Genomic DNA, 14035 nt, shown 5'->3' with positions numbered 1-14035 from the left:
GCTGCTACTGACTTTTTTTTTCCCCTCTTTCTCCGGCCCCACTAGTTAAGGAGGGGCAGGGCAGAACCCCCACTGCCTGCTGCTGCCCAGGAGCCCCCGCATCTGACGAACGCCCTCAGCTAGCAGGTGCTGAGACCACCCCACGCCCAGTACCTTCAACCGAATAACTCCACAGGTAGGCAAACCAGGGAGACCGGGGGTGGTGGGGGGATCCAGAACGGTGCAGGCACCCAAACTCCGTCCAGCCAAGCAGAGGAGAGGGACCGTCCGCTGCCTTGCAGCATCTCCGTCTTGCATTGGTGGAGCAGTGGGGGCAGCTTGGACCATCTTGTACCTCTGTATAGCCCATGGCTTCTTTACCTAGGGGTGGATAGGGCTAGGTCCGGCATAATGTCCCACGTCGCGGAAGAGGATACGTGGAGGGACACTCTCACGTATTCGCCCGTTGATGGTTTGGGGAAATCGGACCCTTTCAATAGGATCCGTTGCCCCTGTCTCATCATCTTAGAAAAAATAAAAGAAAAAAACAAAACTAAAATAAAAAATTCTGGGTAATTTCCCAGATTTGTCCCATGGTCTGGGAAATGATACGTGGAGATGATACTCGACACGTGCTCGCCCATTGTTGGTTTGGGGAAATCGAACCCTTTCAATAGGATCCATTGCCCCTTCTAATCTTCATGGAACAAAAAAGTCTGGAGAAAAAAGACCAGACGTGTGCCTCCATAGACACTAAGCAAAAAACTGGTTTCCGCCCGCAGTTAGGGCGAGGGTGTATACGGCGGGGGAGGAGCTAACCTTGTGTTGTTTGCCTAGTGTCAGCCTCCAGATGGCGGTAGCATACACCCACAGTACCTCTGTCCCCCAATGAGATGAAGGAGAAAAAGGTGTCAGATTCCCTTTAATGATTTGCTCGTACCCCTAGGCAGCCTGTGGAGGAGTCGTTATGTGGTGCTATGATTAGGTATGCATAATGCAGACTGCTGACCTGCCCCCTAGTTTACATAATGAATATACAGCTGCTGCTCACTAAATTAGACTATCATCAAAAAGTTAATTTATTTCAGTTCTTCAATACAAAAAGTGAAACTCATATTATATAGTCATTACAGAGTGATTTCTAGTGTTTATTTCTGTTAATGTTGATGATTATGGCTTACAGCCAATGAAAACCCAAAAGTCATTATCTCAGTAAATTAGAATAGTTTATAACACCATCTTGAAAAAATGATTTTAAAATCTGAAATGTTGGCCTACTGAAATGTATGTGCAGTAAATGCACTCAATACTTGGTCGGGGCTTCTTCTTCATCAATTACTGCATCAATGCAGCGTGGTATGTAGACGATCAGCCTGTGGCACTACTGAGGAGTTATGGAAGCCCAGGTTGCTTTGATAGCAGCCTTCAGCTCGTCTGCATTGTTGGGTCTGGTGTCTCTCATCTACCTCTTGACAATACCCCACAGATTCTCTATGGGGTTAAGGTCAGGCGAGAGTGCTGGACAATCAAGCACAGTGAAACTGTTGTTTTTAAACCAGGTATTGGTACTTTTGGCAGTGTGGACAGGTGCCAAGTCCTGCTGGAGAATGAAATTTCCATTATCGAAAAGCTTGTCGGCAGAGGGAAGCATGAAGTGCTCTCAAATTTCCTGGTAGAAGGCTGTGCTGACTTTGGTCTTGATAAAACACAGTGGACCTACACCAGCAGATGACATGGCTCCCCAAACCATCACTGATTGTGGAAACTTCACACTAGACCTCAAGAGGCTTGGATTGTGTGCCTCTCCACTCTTCCTCCAGACTCTGGGACCTTGATTTCCAAATGAAATGCAAAATTTACTTTCCTTGTGGAGTGTGTCAATGACTGCCTTCTGGACATCTGTCAAGTCAGCAGTCTTCCCCATGATTGTGAAGCTACTGAAACAGACTAAGGGACCTTTTTAAACACTCAGAAAGCATTTGCAGTGTTATTTTTTTAATTACTCAAATTTACTGAGATAATGACTTTTTGTTTTCATTGGCTGTAAGCCATAATCATCAACATCAACATTAACAGAAATAAACACTTGAAATAGATCACTCTGCTTGTAATGACTATATAGGAATTTCATTTTTTGTAATGAAGATTTGAATTAAATTAACATTTTGATGATATTCTAATTTTGTGAGAAGCACCTGTATGTACATACTGTGGGGGAAAAAAAAAAAAACCCTTCAGCAGGCAGGAGACAGCCATGGCCCATGCGCTGCAGCATAATCGCATACTGTGTTAACAATAAATGTGCTTGAGGTTATCCTGATAGTATAAAAAAAAAAATCCATCTTGGAGGAGGAATTTTTTTTTTCTTTTCTATCAAGTTGACGCCGCCTGCGACTGCGTACTAGCAGCTATCGGATCACCTCTATATACACAGATACCTGCTACTGCGCAGGCGCCATTTTCAAATGGATTTTTTTATACTATCAAGATAACCTCAAGCACAGTTATTATTAACACAGTAAATATGCGATTATGCTGGAGCGCAAGGGTCACGGCCGGCACCTGCCTACAGAAGGGATTTATTTTCTTTCCAGTTTGTACATATATTCATTATGTAAACTAGGGGGCAGGTCAGTGAGGGATCAGTGACCTGTCAGAAGCATTACTGATGAATACATAATCAGAACACTGCATGAAGACCCCCCCCCCCCCCACAGGCCGCCCCGGAGCACGAGCATATCATTAACTCAAAACTGAAAATAAAGCAACCACAAGACGAATTTCATCAACCAAGATATCCTATTAATCAGTATAATGGCTCCAACCTGACACTGTGTGTAGGTTACTGTGCACAATCCTGCTGACAGGCTCACTTTAAAGTCTTTCAAAATGTATTTTTCAAAAAGAAACTAAACATTTGCAAGTTTAGTTACACTCTAAATATTATACTATGTTATAAAAAAGTGGTTACCATGGAGAAAAGATGTATATTGTGATCAATAATAATGAGTTTGGAATTGCAGAATATTCCATCAACTGAGCATTTCAGATAAGTTACATCGGCTTCGGTCACAAGTTCTCCAGACACTTTCAAAACTCTGTCATGAGTCTGTAACACAAACACATTAACATCAGTGTAAAGGCAAAAGTGTAACACCCACAGCATATTAAAGTCACTTAAATGGTCACGGTCCTGTCACCAAACTTTGCATAGAGAGCAATAACACAAGTGAATATATAAAAAAAAAGAAAAACAACAACTTTGTAATATAACTTACCAGAGAAGTCAGCCTGTTTCTCCACTTATGAGCCACTTCCTTGCCTCTCCCTGCATACTGAACTCATCATTGACCATGAAAAATTGCTAACTAGTTCACTAAAGACAAGTGCACACTGCATCTTTTTCTGTAAATTTCCCTTTTTTCTTTTAAAGTTGGATAAGACGCTAACTAATCAAAAGAAGGGTCCTATTTATTTGTATGGGAAAATGACTTACTGTTCAGGTTACCTTAAGTTTACCAAACTCCAGAGAAGCATGAGCGATTCATAAAGCGTCTTCAGCATAAAAAAAGACATTTTTGACCACAGGAAAATGACGCAGTGTGTACACACCCTACAGAATCACATTAGAGCTACTTACTGAAGTCTATATAGAGCAAAGAGAGGAGCAAACAAGCGCAGAAAGATGATGCTGCAGATTTAGTGACACAGGAAGTGATTAGCTAACTTCAGTGATGGATTCACAGCTATTCTGCTCAGTACTGCTGTATGAGGTTCATATTAATGCCACTACTTCTGTCTGTGTAATACTCAGGGAAAGAAAAGCAGGAATCCCTGATATCTAAAGTGTATGGGAGACATGATCGCAAAGAGCCTACACCCACAAGTTCAGAAAGAACTGAAAATTAAGGAAATTCTGCAAAGGGGAAAATTAGTTAAAAAAATGCAGGATATAAGTCACCTGACATGACAAGTACAACTTAAATACATAGGTTACTCGTATGAGGAGTAATTACAGATTTTATTTTTTGGAGGTAGGGTCTTCTAGGAAAGATGCCAATACCCAGAACCTAACATGCTGTATAACACAGTGAAATTTTCATTTGTTCAGAGACAACAATAGTTGAGGCTATAAGTCAACTATAATTTAAGGCCATAACTTAAGAAAACAAGAAAGTGGTTTATGGTCCTCAAAACGTCATGACAAATTCTAAAAGAATTAAGATTATAAGAAATAAAGCCGATAACTATGAGTAATAAATAGCTAATGCTTACATAGAAGTCAGAAAAAACGGCATTTTACTTTTTACATAGAGGGCCTGTGCTTCTTCAATGTCTTGTACAATCAGGGCTGTGGAGTCTGAGCCGGAGCCCATTTTTGTGGAGTCGGAGTTGGATTCGGAGTCAGGGTCATAGAAATTGAGGAGTCGGAGATTTAGCTTACTGACTCCACAGCCCTGGTATGAGAGAGTCGGAGTCATGGAAATTGAGGAGTCGGAGTCAGAAGCTTGGCTTACTGACTCCACAGCCCTGGTATGAGGGAGTCGGAGTCATTGTCATGGAAATTGAGGAGTCGGAGGTTTGGCTTACTGACTCCACAGTCCTGGTATGAGGGAGTCAGAGTCGTGGAATTGGTGTCATGGAAATTGAGGAGTCGGAGGTTTGGCTTACTGACTCCACAGCCCTGGTATGAGGGAGTCAGAGTCGTGGAATTGGTGTCATGGAAATTGAGGAGTCGGAGGTTTGGCTTACTGACTCCACAGCCCTGTGTACAATACACACAGTGTTGCAGAAGAATATAATAGGACGGCCCTCACATGGTGTCCATAGGGTCAGCTTGTCCTGGCACAGTATATAGGACATGTAACACCATACTGAGTCTACACAGAACACTTAGTGCATGCATCTCAGTAATACAGGTGTGGCCCCAATTTATGATGAATGATCTCTTCCGCCATCACTCACATGCAGTGACACTGCGATCTCCGCTACCATCCATATACGACAGTCGGGGATTTACCGGAATGCCGATTGCTATTCTGGCTCTTATATGGACATTTATTTTCCTTTATTGAAATACATGGGTAATATCTTTTGTCTATTTGCACTAGGTCATTATTTATAAAATTAATTTTTATTCACATCAATTCATCGGGTTTAACTTTAAGGACTGCTGTACTGGACGCTCAATGCTCGGGTGCTGCGCAATGCTTCTTTCTTCCTCTCCATCTAATATCGGCATTTTCCCTGCCTCCTATCCTAATTAATATGACGGTCACAATGCACATGTGGAAGAGAGGAGCCACATAAGCCATTTGCTCTGCGCTTCCTCTAGAGTACTTTACATTTCAATAGACTAACTCTTAGTACATTTTCTTCTACATTTCTGTACTTACCTGTATATCATACGATCCATCGTGGTTATAAGTGATTTTCATGTCCACTTCTGGAAAAAGACAAGATATAATAACTAAACCGATTATACTGCTGATTAGATGCAGGACTAGTGGTCCTCCGAAAAGAATCTAACACCCAGAACCTAGTAATATTTTGTAGCGCATTAAAACAGAAAACACACACAAAATCCCAGTTATTGCAAAATAAATATAAAAAATAAATATATATATATATATATATATATATATATATATATATATATATATATATATATATAATTTTTTTTTTTTTTTTAAACTATTTTGCCAAAAAAATGTTTAACGTTTTTTTCCTTCTGTGGTCAATGATCACAATGATCAGCTACTTTCTTCTACTCTATCAAAGTCTTCTGTGAGGCTGAGAGACAACTGGCCGCAGCCACTGCGATCTCCCCCATCACTGCGATCCCCCTCATCACTGCTGTCTGCAGGAGATAAAGAAAGCCCCCCCATAGATAAGAGCTCACAGGAGAATTACGCTAATACTATGATTCAGGATCACAAAAAAAAGTACAGAGTAGCAGATGGAATAGATACAAGTATATACAAGTCACTTATAAAAGTAAAAAGAGAGCCTTTAGGAGGAAACTAAACACAAAATATTTAACCCCTTCACAACATATGACGTACATTTACATTATATGTCGTGTTCATGACTTTGATGTGGGGCGGACTCTTTACCAGCTGGTGATGCCCGATTTCATCAGCCATCATCTTCCTCTAACAGCCGCGGGTGGATATCTGCATTTAACGCGCGTCATTTCACGCATCCATCAGTGCGGCAACGGGTTGCTATGACAGCTGGAGGTCTGCTGAAGACCTCTGTGCTTGTCATGACAATTGTCCTGTGAAAGCCAGCGTTAGGCTGGAGTCACACTACCGTAAAACACGGCCGAGTGCTATGCAATAAAACATCCCATATATAGCACGCGGCCCAGTGTTATTCTATGGGGCAGCTCTGATCTGTGATTATTTTATCATGCAGATTCGGCATGAGAGATCGATTTGCAGGGAGACTCCGCTCACTCGCACCCATACAAGTCTGTGTGTGTGAGTGAAACCTCGCAATACAGTCGGATATCACCGGAGTGCAGTACCATTCACGCTGACCGCAGCGGAGATGGAGAAATTAGAGTTGCGGATTGCAGAACAGGATAACTATTTTTTTTTTCAAAAGGATTAAATTACTTTCTGAATGAGGCATTAAACATATAGTTCCAAGGTGACCATGTTATAGAAAATACTCTGAAGACATGACGTTTTCCTCTAGGTTAGGCCAAGTGCGGTAAATATCAATACCCCTCACATATGGCACACAGTCACACATATCGGCCTTTCGTTTGGGAGGTTTTCCCGCTGGACATAAATCAATTGAGATGTGAACAGGCTGCGATTTTTAATCAAGCCATAATTGGATTTCTCTGCTTAAAGGAGCTCTCCACGTCTGACAACTTCTGCTTGTTACGAGTCGATAGCCAATATACAGATCTCAAATCCCCCCTTCTGTTGGTTCCCTCAGGGGTCAATTTCCGCACAGCGCCACCACAAAGACTTTAATTTCTTGTTTTATGAATTTCCACACAATATTGCATTTTTGTGGTGGACTACCAGATTTTCTGGCGTAGTTGCCGCTTCATTAAAGGGTTATTCCCCAAATTAGAATGTGGTCTCAGTTAACAACCCATTTTTAAATCTGCACCAATTTGCCACTATCACTCCCCTAATGATAACACCCCCAGGTTTACTACCTTCCGTTGCCACAAGACCTGTCCAGTAATAGTTTTAATACTCTGGGTTGAGCATGCTCAGATGTACCCAACGACCCTGTCTAATGAAACATCTGACAGCCGAGGGGTAGGAGCTTCGCTGAAAATCCTACTAATGCCAGTTGCATCTGCAACCCAGTCATTAATGAAAAGCAGATGTACCTATTACCTTGTCTAATGAAACATCCCCCAGACCCTCTCACAGCAGCCCTGATGTAGCACTGCACAGCTATTCTATGATCAGAACCGCTATTCATGCAGGGAAAACAGGATCATGTCCCTGAAGATCCCCATTAACGGCCAATAAAATGTGTAGTTTGTAAATAATAATGAATATTGGACAAATAGTGGCACTACATTCACAGCTATCAATAGTCAACTTCAACCATATAAATAATTGCCCATGTTGAGATCTCTCTCCATCAGAAAGCACCCAAGACAGTATAAGGAGCCTGCAGCACTGAGGAGAAGCAGGGTACTGCTGGGAAATGTAGTCTGAGTAAATAAGCTGGATACACAGTGGCAAAAAGAGAAAAACTGATACAAAAGTATGAAAAAAAAAACTTGCATTGTATATTAACAATAATCAAGCAGATACTGCGTGTTGTAAATAAATAAAAAATATTGCCATTGGGAAGTATGGCAACTTTAAAAAGGAATTTCACAGTACATAGAAGGATATAACGAAATCTATAAATTCACTTACTATTGTCTCCATCTACCAAGGAAAGGATCCTGGTATACAGAACATTTATTCGTTTGCCACTGCTGGATGCAAATGGAGAAAATCTATCTACAAAAGAAAAATATTGTAAAATGTTCATTATCATGTATTTTATCATTCAATTGATCTTATGTTCTAATATGTTATGTGGTATCAGCTGAACAATTAAACCATAAAAATGGAATATTGTGATTAAATAAAATTCAAAATCTGACTTGTATTGTCCATTCCTGAGAATGGTAGTTGTGTGAGCCAAGACCCCAAAAATATCAACCCAAAATGAGGCGGGGTGTTCCATCTAACAGCTCATACTCATTTGCGGTTAAAAGGACGAGTGAAATCTGATAAAGAAAATTCGCATTGCACTCTGACTAGTGTTACTCAATAATTCTGCTATTTTTTTTTCTCAGATCAGACTGAGAAAATAAATAAATCGAATGGCACACGTGCAATTTTTACACCCCCATCTCATTGGAAATCTGACATTTCGTCAGTCAAGTACAGTAAATTCACATCGCGAACCGTCAGAATAGAAAAGCTATGTAGATAGACTAAAAGGAAAAAATGGCGTGGGGTCCCCTATATTTTTCTTAACTAGCTGAAGGAAAGTTGAAGGCTGGGGGATGATGTTTATAGTCTGGGAAGGGGGTAATAAACGGGGGTAATAAACATGGAGCTTCTCAAGCTATTAATCTCAGCTCACAGCTGTCTACTTAGCCTTTACTGGGTATTAACCAGGGGTGACCTCCCAAAAGATGACATGGGCGTCCCCCCTATTAATAATAACCAGCAAAGGCTAGGCAGACAACTGCTGGCTGATATTAATAGCCTAGAAAGAAGAATATATCAAAACGCGCGTTGGGGTAGGTCTTTGGTGGTTCCCCACTGATAGCAATTTAATAGATCAATTTAAGTTGGCAATGTTTACATGCACTGAAGCACTTTGCTTTGGATAGTTTTCAGGACATCATTTCGAACCAATTTTGATATGTCTTTTGGAAGGAGGCATCATTATTTGCCTTTTATATAAAAAATATTATTTGATTTCTGTGTTATAAATAAAGTATATATTTTTAACAAAACATTCTTTTGCCTGTCCATTATCGTGGGTAGCTTTGTGTTATACTATGAATAGAATGTGTTTTTTCATATATTGAATGGACTAATAATGTACATATATCTATCTATATTTTATTAGTTAGTAGACTAGCTTGAAATGACAGAATTACTGTATGTAAAAGCGGATGTTAAAAATGCATTGCTAAAGGGTTGCATATGCATGTCAGACGGATGCTACGTGCAGCAAAAAAAAAAATCGCATTGTACTCGCATGACACTCGTCTTACTTTTAAGGAACATCGGACAGATTTTATTTACGCTGATGAGTGTGAGCCCTAACTCTCCTGCTGATGGAATATTATTCTTTCTCCTTCGCCTCATTGCAGGACACAGGACTATGGGTGTATGCTACTGCCACCAGGAGGCTGACACTGAGTGAATGAAAAAAGGATAGCTCCTCCTTCGCAGTATACACTCTCGCCCTGGTTGCCGGCGAGACCAGTTCATGCTTAGTGTCCGTAGGAGGTACACGTCTTTTTTCTTCCAGACTCCCCTCCCCCCCCCCCATGAAGATGAGACAGGGGCGACGGACCCTATTGAAAGGGTCCGATCTCTCCAAACCATGAACGGACGAGCACATGGAGTGTCGCCTCCACGTATCCTCTCCCGTAACGTGGGACATGATGCCGGACTCAGCCCTGACCACCCTAAGGTATTGAAACCCTAGGCTGTATAGAGGCATAATTATAGTCCGTGCGGCCCCCACTGCACCACCAATGCAAAGACTGCGGTGGTGGAAGGAGGCGGACGGTCCCTCTTCTCTTCCCTTGGAGGGAAGATGGAGGTAGGGTGCCTACACCGCCCTTGTTTTTTTATGCAGCCCCCCTTCCCCCTAACCTGAGGCTGTCAGCTTTTCAAGGGGTGAGGTGCGGAAGGAGGTGGGCTGAGAGGGCTCCTGTAGGCAGTATAAAGCTGATGGCCTTTTTTTTCCTGGCATTCCCGGGCTTCGCGAGGAGGGCTCTGCCAGCAGGCGCCCCCAGAGCTTGGGACGGTCGAGAGCGCTACTTCCGGCTGTCCCGCCCCCGTACTCGGGCGGGCGCCGGAAATTTAGTCCCCGGCTTCAGCCGGCGCTAGGCCGTGGGCAGAAGCCCACCCCCATGACGTCACCGGCGGTCACCATCTTCTTCCGGCGGACCCGCCCACTCGCCGAGGTGCACTTTTTTGAAAAGGGAGCCGCTGCTCGGCAGCCTGGACGCCTAAGGGGACACAGGACTGGGGTAAGTGCTGCCCCCGAAGGAGGAAGGCCTTTTTTTTTTGTTGGCGAGGCTAAGCGATTTGCTTATTCCCCCCTACAGACATACCACCTAGCAGGGCCACCATGTCCAGAAAGACTAAGGTGTACGCTGCATGCACATCCCGTCGGTCCAACTTCCCATGTGCACAGAGCAAACAAATATGTGAAGCCTGCGATTCTGAACGTGCCCAGGAGCCCTCCCCTGCGACGGAGCCCAGTGTACCTAGTCCCCTGGAATGGGCTCTCTGTCGCAGTCTATGGCATCACTTACGAGAGCGATCGAGTCCCTTCGAGCCCCAGAGAGAGGCAGGGACAGCGGCTCGCCTGTCTTAGAGGGGTCCTCCACCTCACAGGAGCCTCCAGCCTGCAGGGGCCGCTCACTTTAGGCAGACGCAGGGGAAAGTAACCCACACAGCGTCTCCCGGTCCATCTAGTGCCTCGTCATCCATGAGCTCTGCCTTTCACTCGCCTTCACCAGTAGTCGATAAGAGCAAAGCTCAGATTACGACTCGGACGAGCCCCTTGACTTAGATACTCCTGGCTACCAGGAAACAATTGAGAGCCTCATCGAGGCCATCAACCAGACCCTTGGGATTGACGAGGAATCCACCCTGTCCTCAGGTCACAAGGTGTCATTTAAGCGGCCTCAGAGAGTATTTGGCACTCACCCAGCGTTTGAGGACATAGTGCAACGACACAGGGAACAGCCAGACAAGCGTTTCTCAGGCCAGAAAGCACTCTAGGCAAGATACCCATTTGCCCCTGATCTTCGTAAAAAGTGGGCGGAATCCCCAACGGTAGATCCACCCGTGTCGCCCTATTATCCATACCTAATAGTTCCTCTATTAAGGATCCCACTGACCGTCTCAGAGAGCTTGGCTCGCTCAGTGTTTGAGGCGACAGGTTCAGCACGCTCTCCCTCGGTTTCTCATGGTTTCTTGGTCGGAATCATTAAACAGAGCCTTGCAGGATATGGACCTGCCAGCGGAGGTAGCAGAGATCGCAAATCAGATCGCTTTGGCCGCAGACTACTTAATTAATGCATCTTTGGATGCGGCTAGCTGCGCGGCACTCTCTACCACAAATGCAATTTCCATTTGGAGGGCTCTGTGGTTGAGGACTTGGTGGGCAGATTCAACCTCCAAAAAACCCTTCTTTACCTTATCAGGACAGCCGCCTATTCGGTGAGAAGTTAGACTAGCTTATCTCTGACTCCACAGGGGGAAAGAACAGCTTCCTCCCTCAGCAAAAGGTTAAACAGCCTTTTCGGCACCAGCTTCAGACACGGTTTCGGTCATTTCGCAACCCCGGGTGGACTGCAGTGACCAACCCTGCCGTTACAGGTCGCCCCAACCAGGACAGGGACCGTCAAATCTCATATAGAGCCCACCAGCCTAGATCGAGGGGTCCTAGGTCCCAAAGATCTTCAGCTAAATGACTCGAGGCAAGTTCCGGGCGACACCAGCAGAGTAGGCGATAGCTTACTCTGGTTTCGCCACGTCTGGCTCCCCGTCATACATGACCCATGGGTAACCGAGCTGGTGTCCTCGGGGTACAAGTTAAAAGTTTGTCAAGTACCCCCCCCCCCCCCCCCAAGACGATTTTTTTCTTTCTCGTCCCCCTAAAATGGAAATCAGGGCTCAGGCTTTGTTCAAGGCCATCGAATTGCTCCGGCACAATGGGGTTGCTATTCCCGTACCGGAAAACAAAAGATTTCAGGGGTTCTATTCCAACCTGTTCACGGTCCTCAAAAGGACGGGACTGTCAGGCCAATTCTGGACCTAAAGCTTCTGAACAGATTTGTCAGGGTCAGACATTTCCGGATGGAGTCTCTCCGCTTGGTCATATCTGCCATAGGACGGGGAGAATATTTGGCCTCTATCGACATCCAAGACGCGTACCTGCACATCCCCATTTTCCCTCCACATCAGAAATTTTTACGCTTCACTATCAACGACCTTCACTATCAGTTCGCAGCCCTGCCTTTCGGGCTAGCCACCGCCTCCAGATTGTTCACAATGGTCCTGGCAGTCATCATGGCCATCCTGCACTCCCGGGGCATAGTCGTCTTGCCTTACTTAGACGACCTTTTGGTAAAGGGTCTGTCATTTCGAGCATGCGAGGAAAGCGTCAACATCACGCTAGAAACACTCTCTCGCTTAGGGTGGTTAGTCAACCTGAAGAAATCATCCCCTGTTCCGACTCAGTCAGAGGATTTCCTTTTTAGGGATGATCTTCGACACCTCCCGGGGGTTGGTGGTTCTCCCACGGGACAAGGTCCTAGCCCTCCGGAGTCCAGGCACGTCGCCAACCAGTTTCCCGCAACATTCGTTTTTGCTCGAGGGTCTTAGGGAAAAAGGTGGCGGCATTGGAAGCAATTCTGTTTGCCCAACTCCATCTTTGTCTCCTACAGCACGCCCTCTTGGCATCTTGGGACAAGATCCCGTTTTCTCTTGACCACCGGCGCCGGTTGTCCGCGCAGGTCAGGCAAGCACTCAGGTGCTGGACAAGGAGTTCCTCCCTTCTTCAGGGGAAGCCTTCTCCCCCGGATCATCGGCTGGTAGTCACAACCAACACCAGTCTCCTCGGCTGGGGTGCGGTTTTTCGCCACCATTCAGCCCAGAGACGTTGGTCGCCTCGGGAATTACACCTCCCGGTCAATCTGCTGGAAATACGAGCAATACGGCTGGCTCTGCAGCATTTCCACCATCTTCTAAGCAGGCCGCCCCATCCGGATTCAGTCGGACAATGCCACAGCCGTGGCTTACATAAACCATCAAGGGGTACCTGCAGCAGGGCGGCCATGCACGAGGTAGAGCACTGTAGATCATTAGGGATGATCTTCGACAACCTCCTGGGGGTTGGTGGTTCTCCCACGGGACAAGGTCCTAATGCACTTCCCAGGTCAATACGATTAGTCCCCAATCCCCACAATTTTAAGCGTGTCCTGAAAACGCATTTATTCAGACTGGCCTATCGCCTCAACACATTAACCTAACCTATCCCTGTGTGGCAGAGCCAAAAGTTTTACCATAACCAGGTTCCCAGCATCATGTTCCCACATGCTTTATGCATCCATTAGCCCTTTGTGTCTGTACTGTTACACACTTAACATTATGGCTGGTCCATACAATCAGGGCAACTGTTACCACCCACCTTTCGTGTCTACCTCTTTCCTCATAGACTGTAAGCTTGCGAGCAGGGCCTTCATTCCTCTTGGTATTTGTTATAATCTACTGTATGTGATTATTGTTATGCTGTAATGTCTATTGTCTGTACAAATCCCCTCTGAAATGTAAAGTGCTGCGGAATATGTCGGCGCTATAAAAATAAAATTTATTATTTATTATTATTATTATTAGAGCACGTCCTCCGCTGGGCCGAGAGAAACGACTCGGTGATCTCAGCAGTCAACATTCCGGGCGTAGAAACATGGGCAGCAGACTTCCTCAGCCGGCAGCGTCTTGCGTCCGGGGAGTGGTCTCTCCACCACGAGGTCTTCCGGCAGATTTGCCAATGTTGGGGAACTCCGGATGTGGATCTGATGGCCTCAAAATTAAACGCCAAGGTGCCCAGGTTTGTCGCTCAGTCCCGGGACCCACAGGCTATCGCCGTGGATGCGCTGGTTCTCCCATGGAACCAGTTTCTCCTTCCGTACTTGTTTCCTCTACTACTGCTGCTTCCAAAGATCAACAGGAAGATCAAGACAGAGGGGATTCCAGTAATACTGATTGCCCCAGATTGACGTCGTCGGGCATGGTACGCGATCTCATACAGC

At 45.0% G+C, this 14035-nt stretch overlaps 1 protein-coding gene across 3 annotated transcripts in view; it reads right to left on the bottom strand.

Annotated features, from left to right (window-relative positions):
* Positions 1 to 14035, bottom strand: part of MCCC1 (methylcrotonyl-CoA carboxylase subunit 1) — a 139054-nt gene that overhangs the window by 25906 nt on the left and 99113 nt on the right. For all 3 annotated transcript variants that reach the window (XM_073578756.1, XM_073578758.1, XM_073578757.1), the window contains 3 exons: positions 7887 to 7973; positions 5376 to 5425; positions 2951 to 3088 (listed from right to left, as the gene is read on the bottom strand). In XM_073578756.1, the coding sequence (XP_073434857.1) occupies positions 2951 to 3088; positions 5376 to 5425; positions 7887 to 7973 (275 nt within the window). The remainder of the gene's footprint in view (positions 1 to 2950; positions 3089 to 5375; positions 5426 to 7886; positions 7974 to 14035) is intronic.

Source organism: Dendrobates tinctorius, unplaced genomic scaffold, assembly GCF_039654945.1.
Source record: "Dendrobates tinctorius isolate UK_male_01 unplaced genomic scaffold, ASM3965494v1 ptg000060l, whole genome shotgun sequence".
Lineage (NCBI taxonomy): Eukaryota > Metazoa > Chordata > Amphibia > Anura > Dendrobatidae > Dendrobates > Dendrobates tinctorius.
Note: the sequence above shows the minus strand (reverse complement) of the source record. Positions and strands in the feature narration are given on the sequence as shown.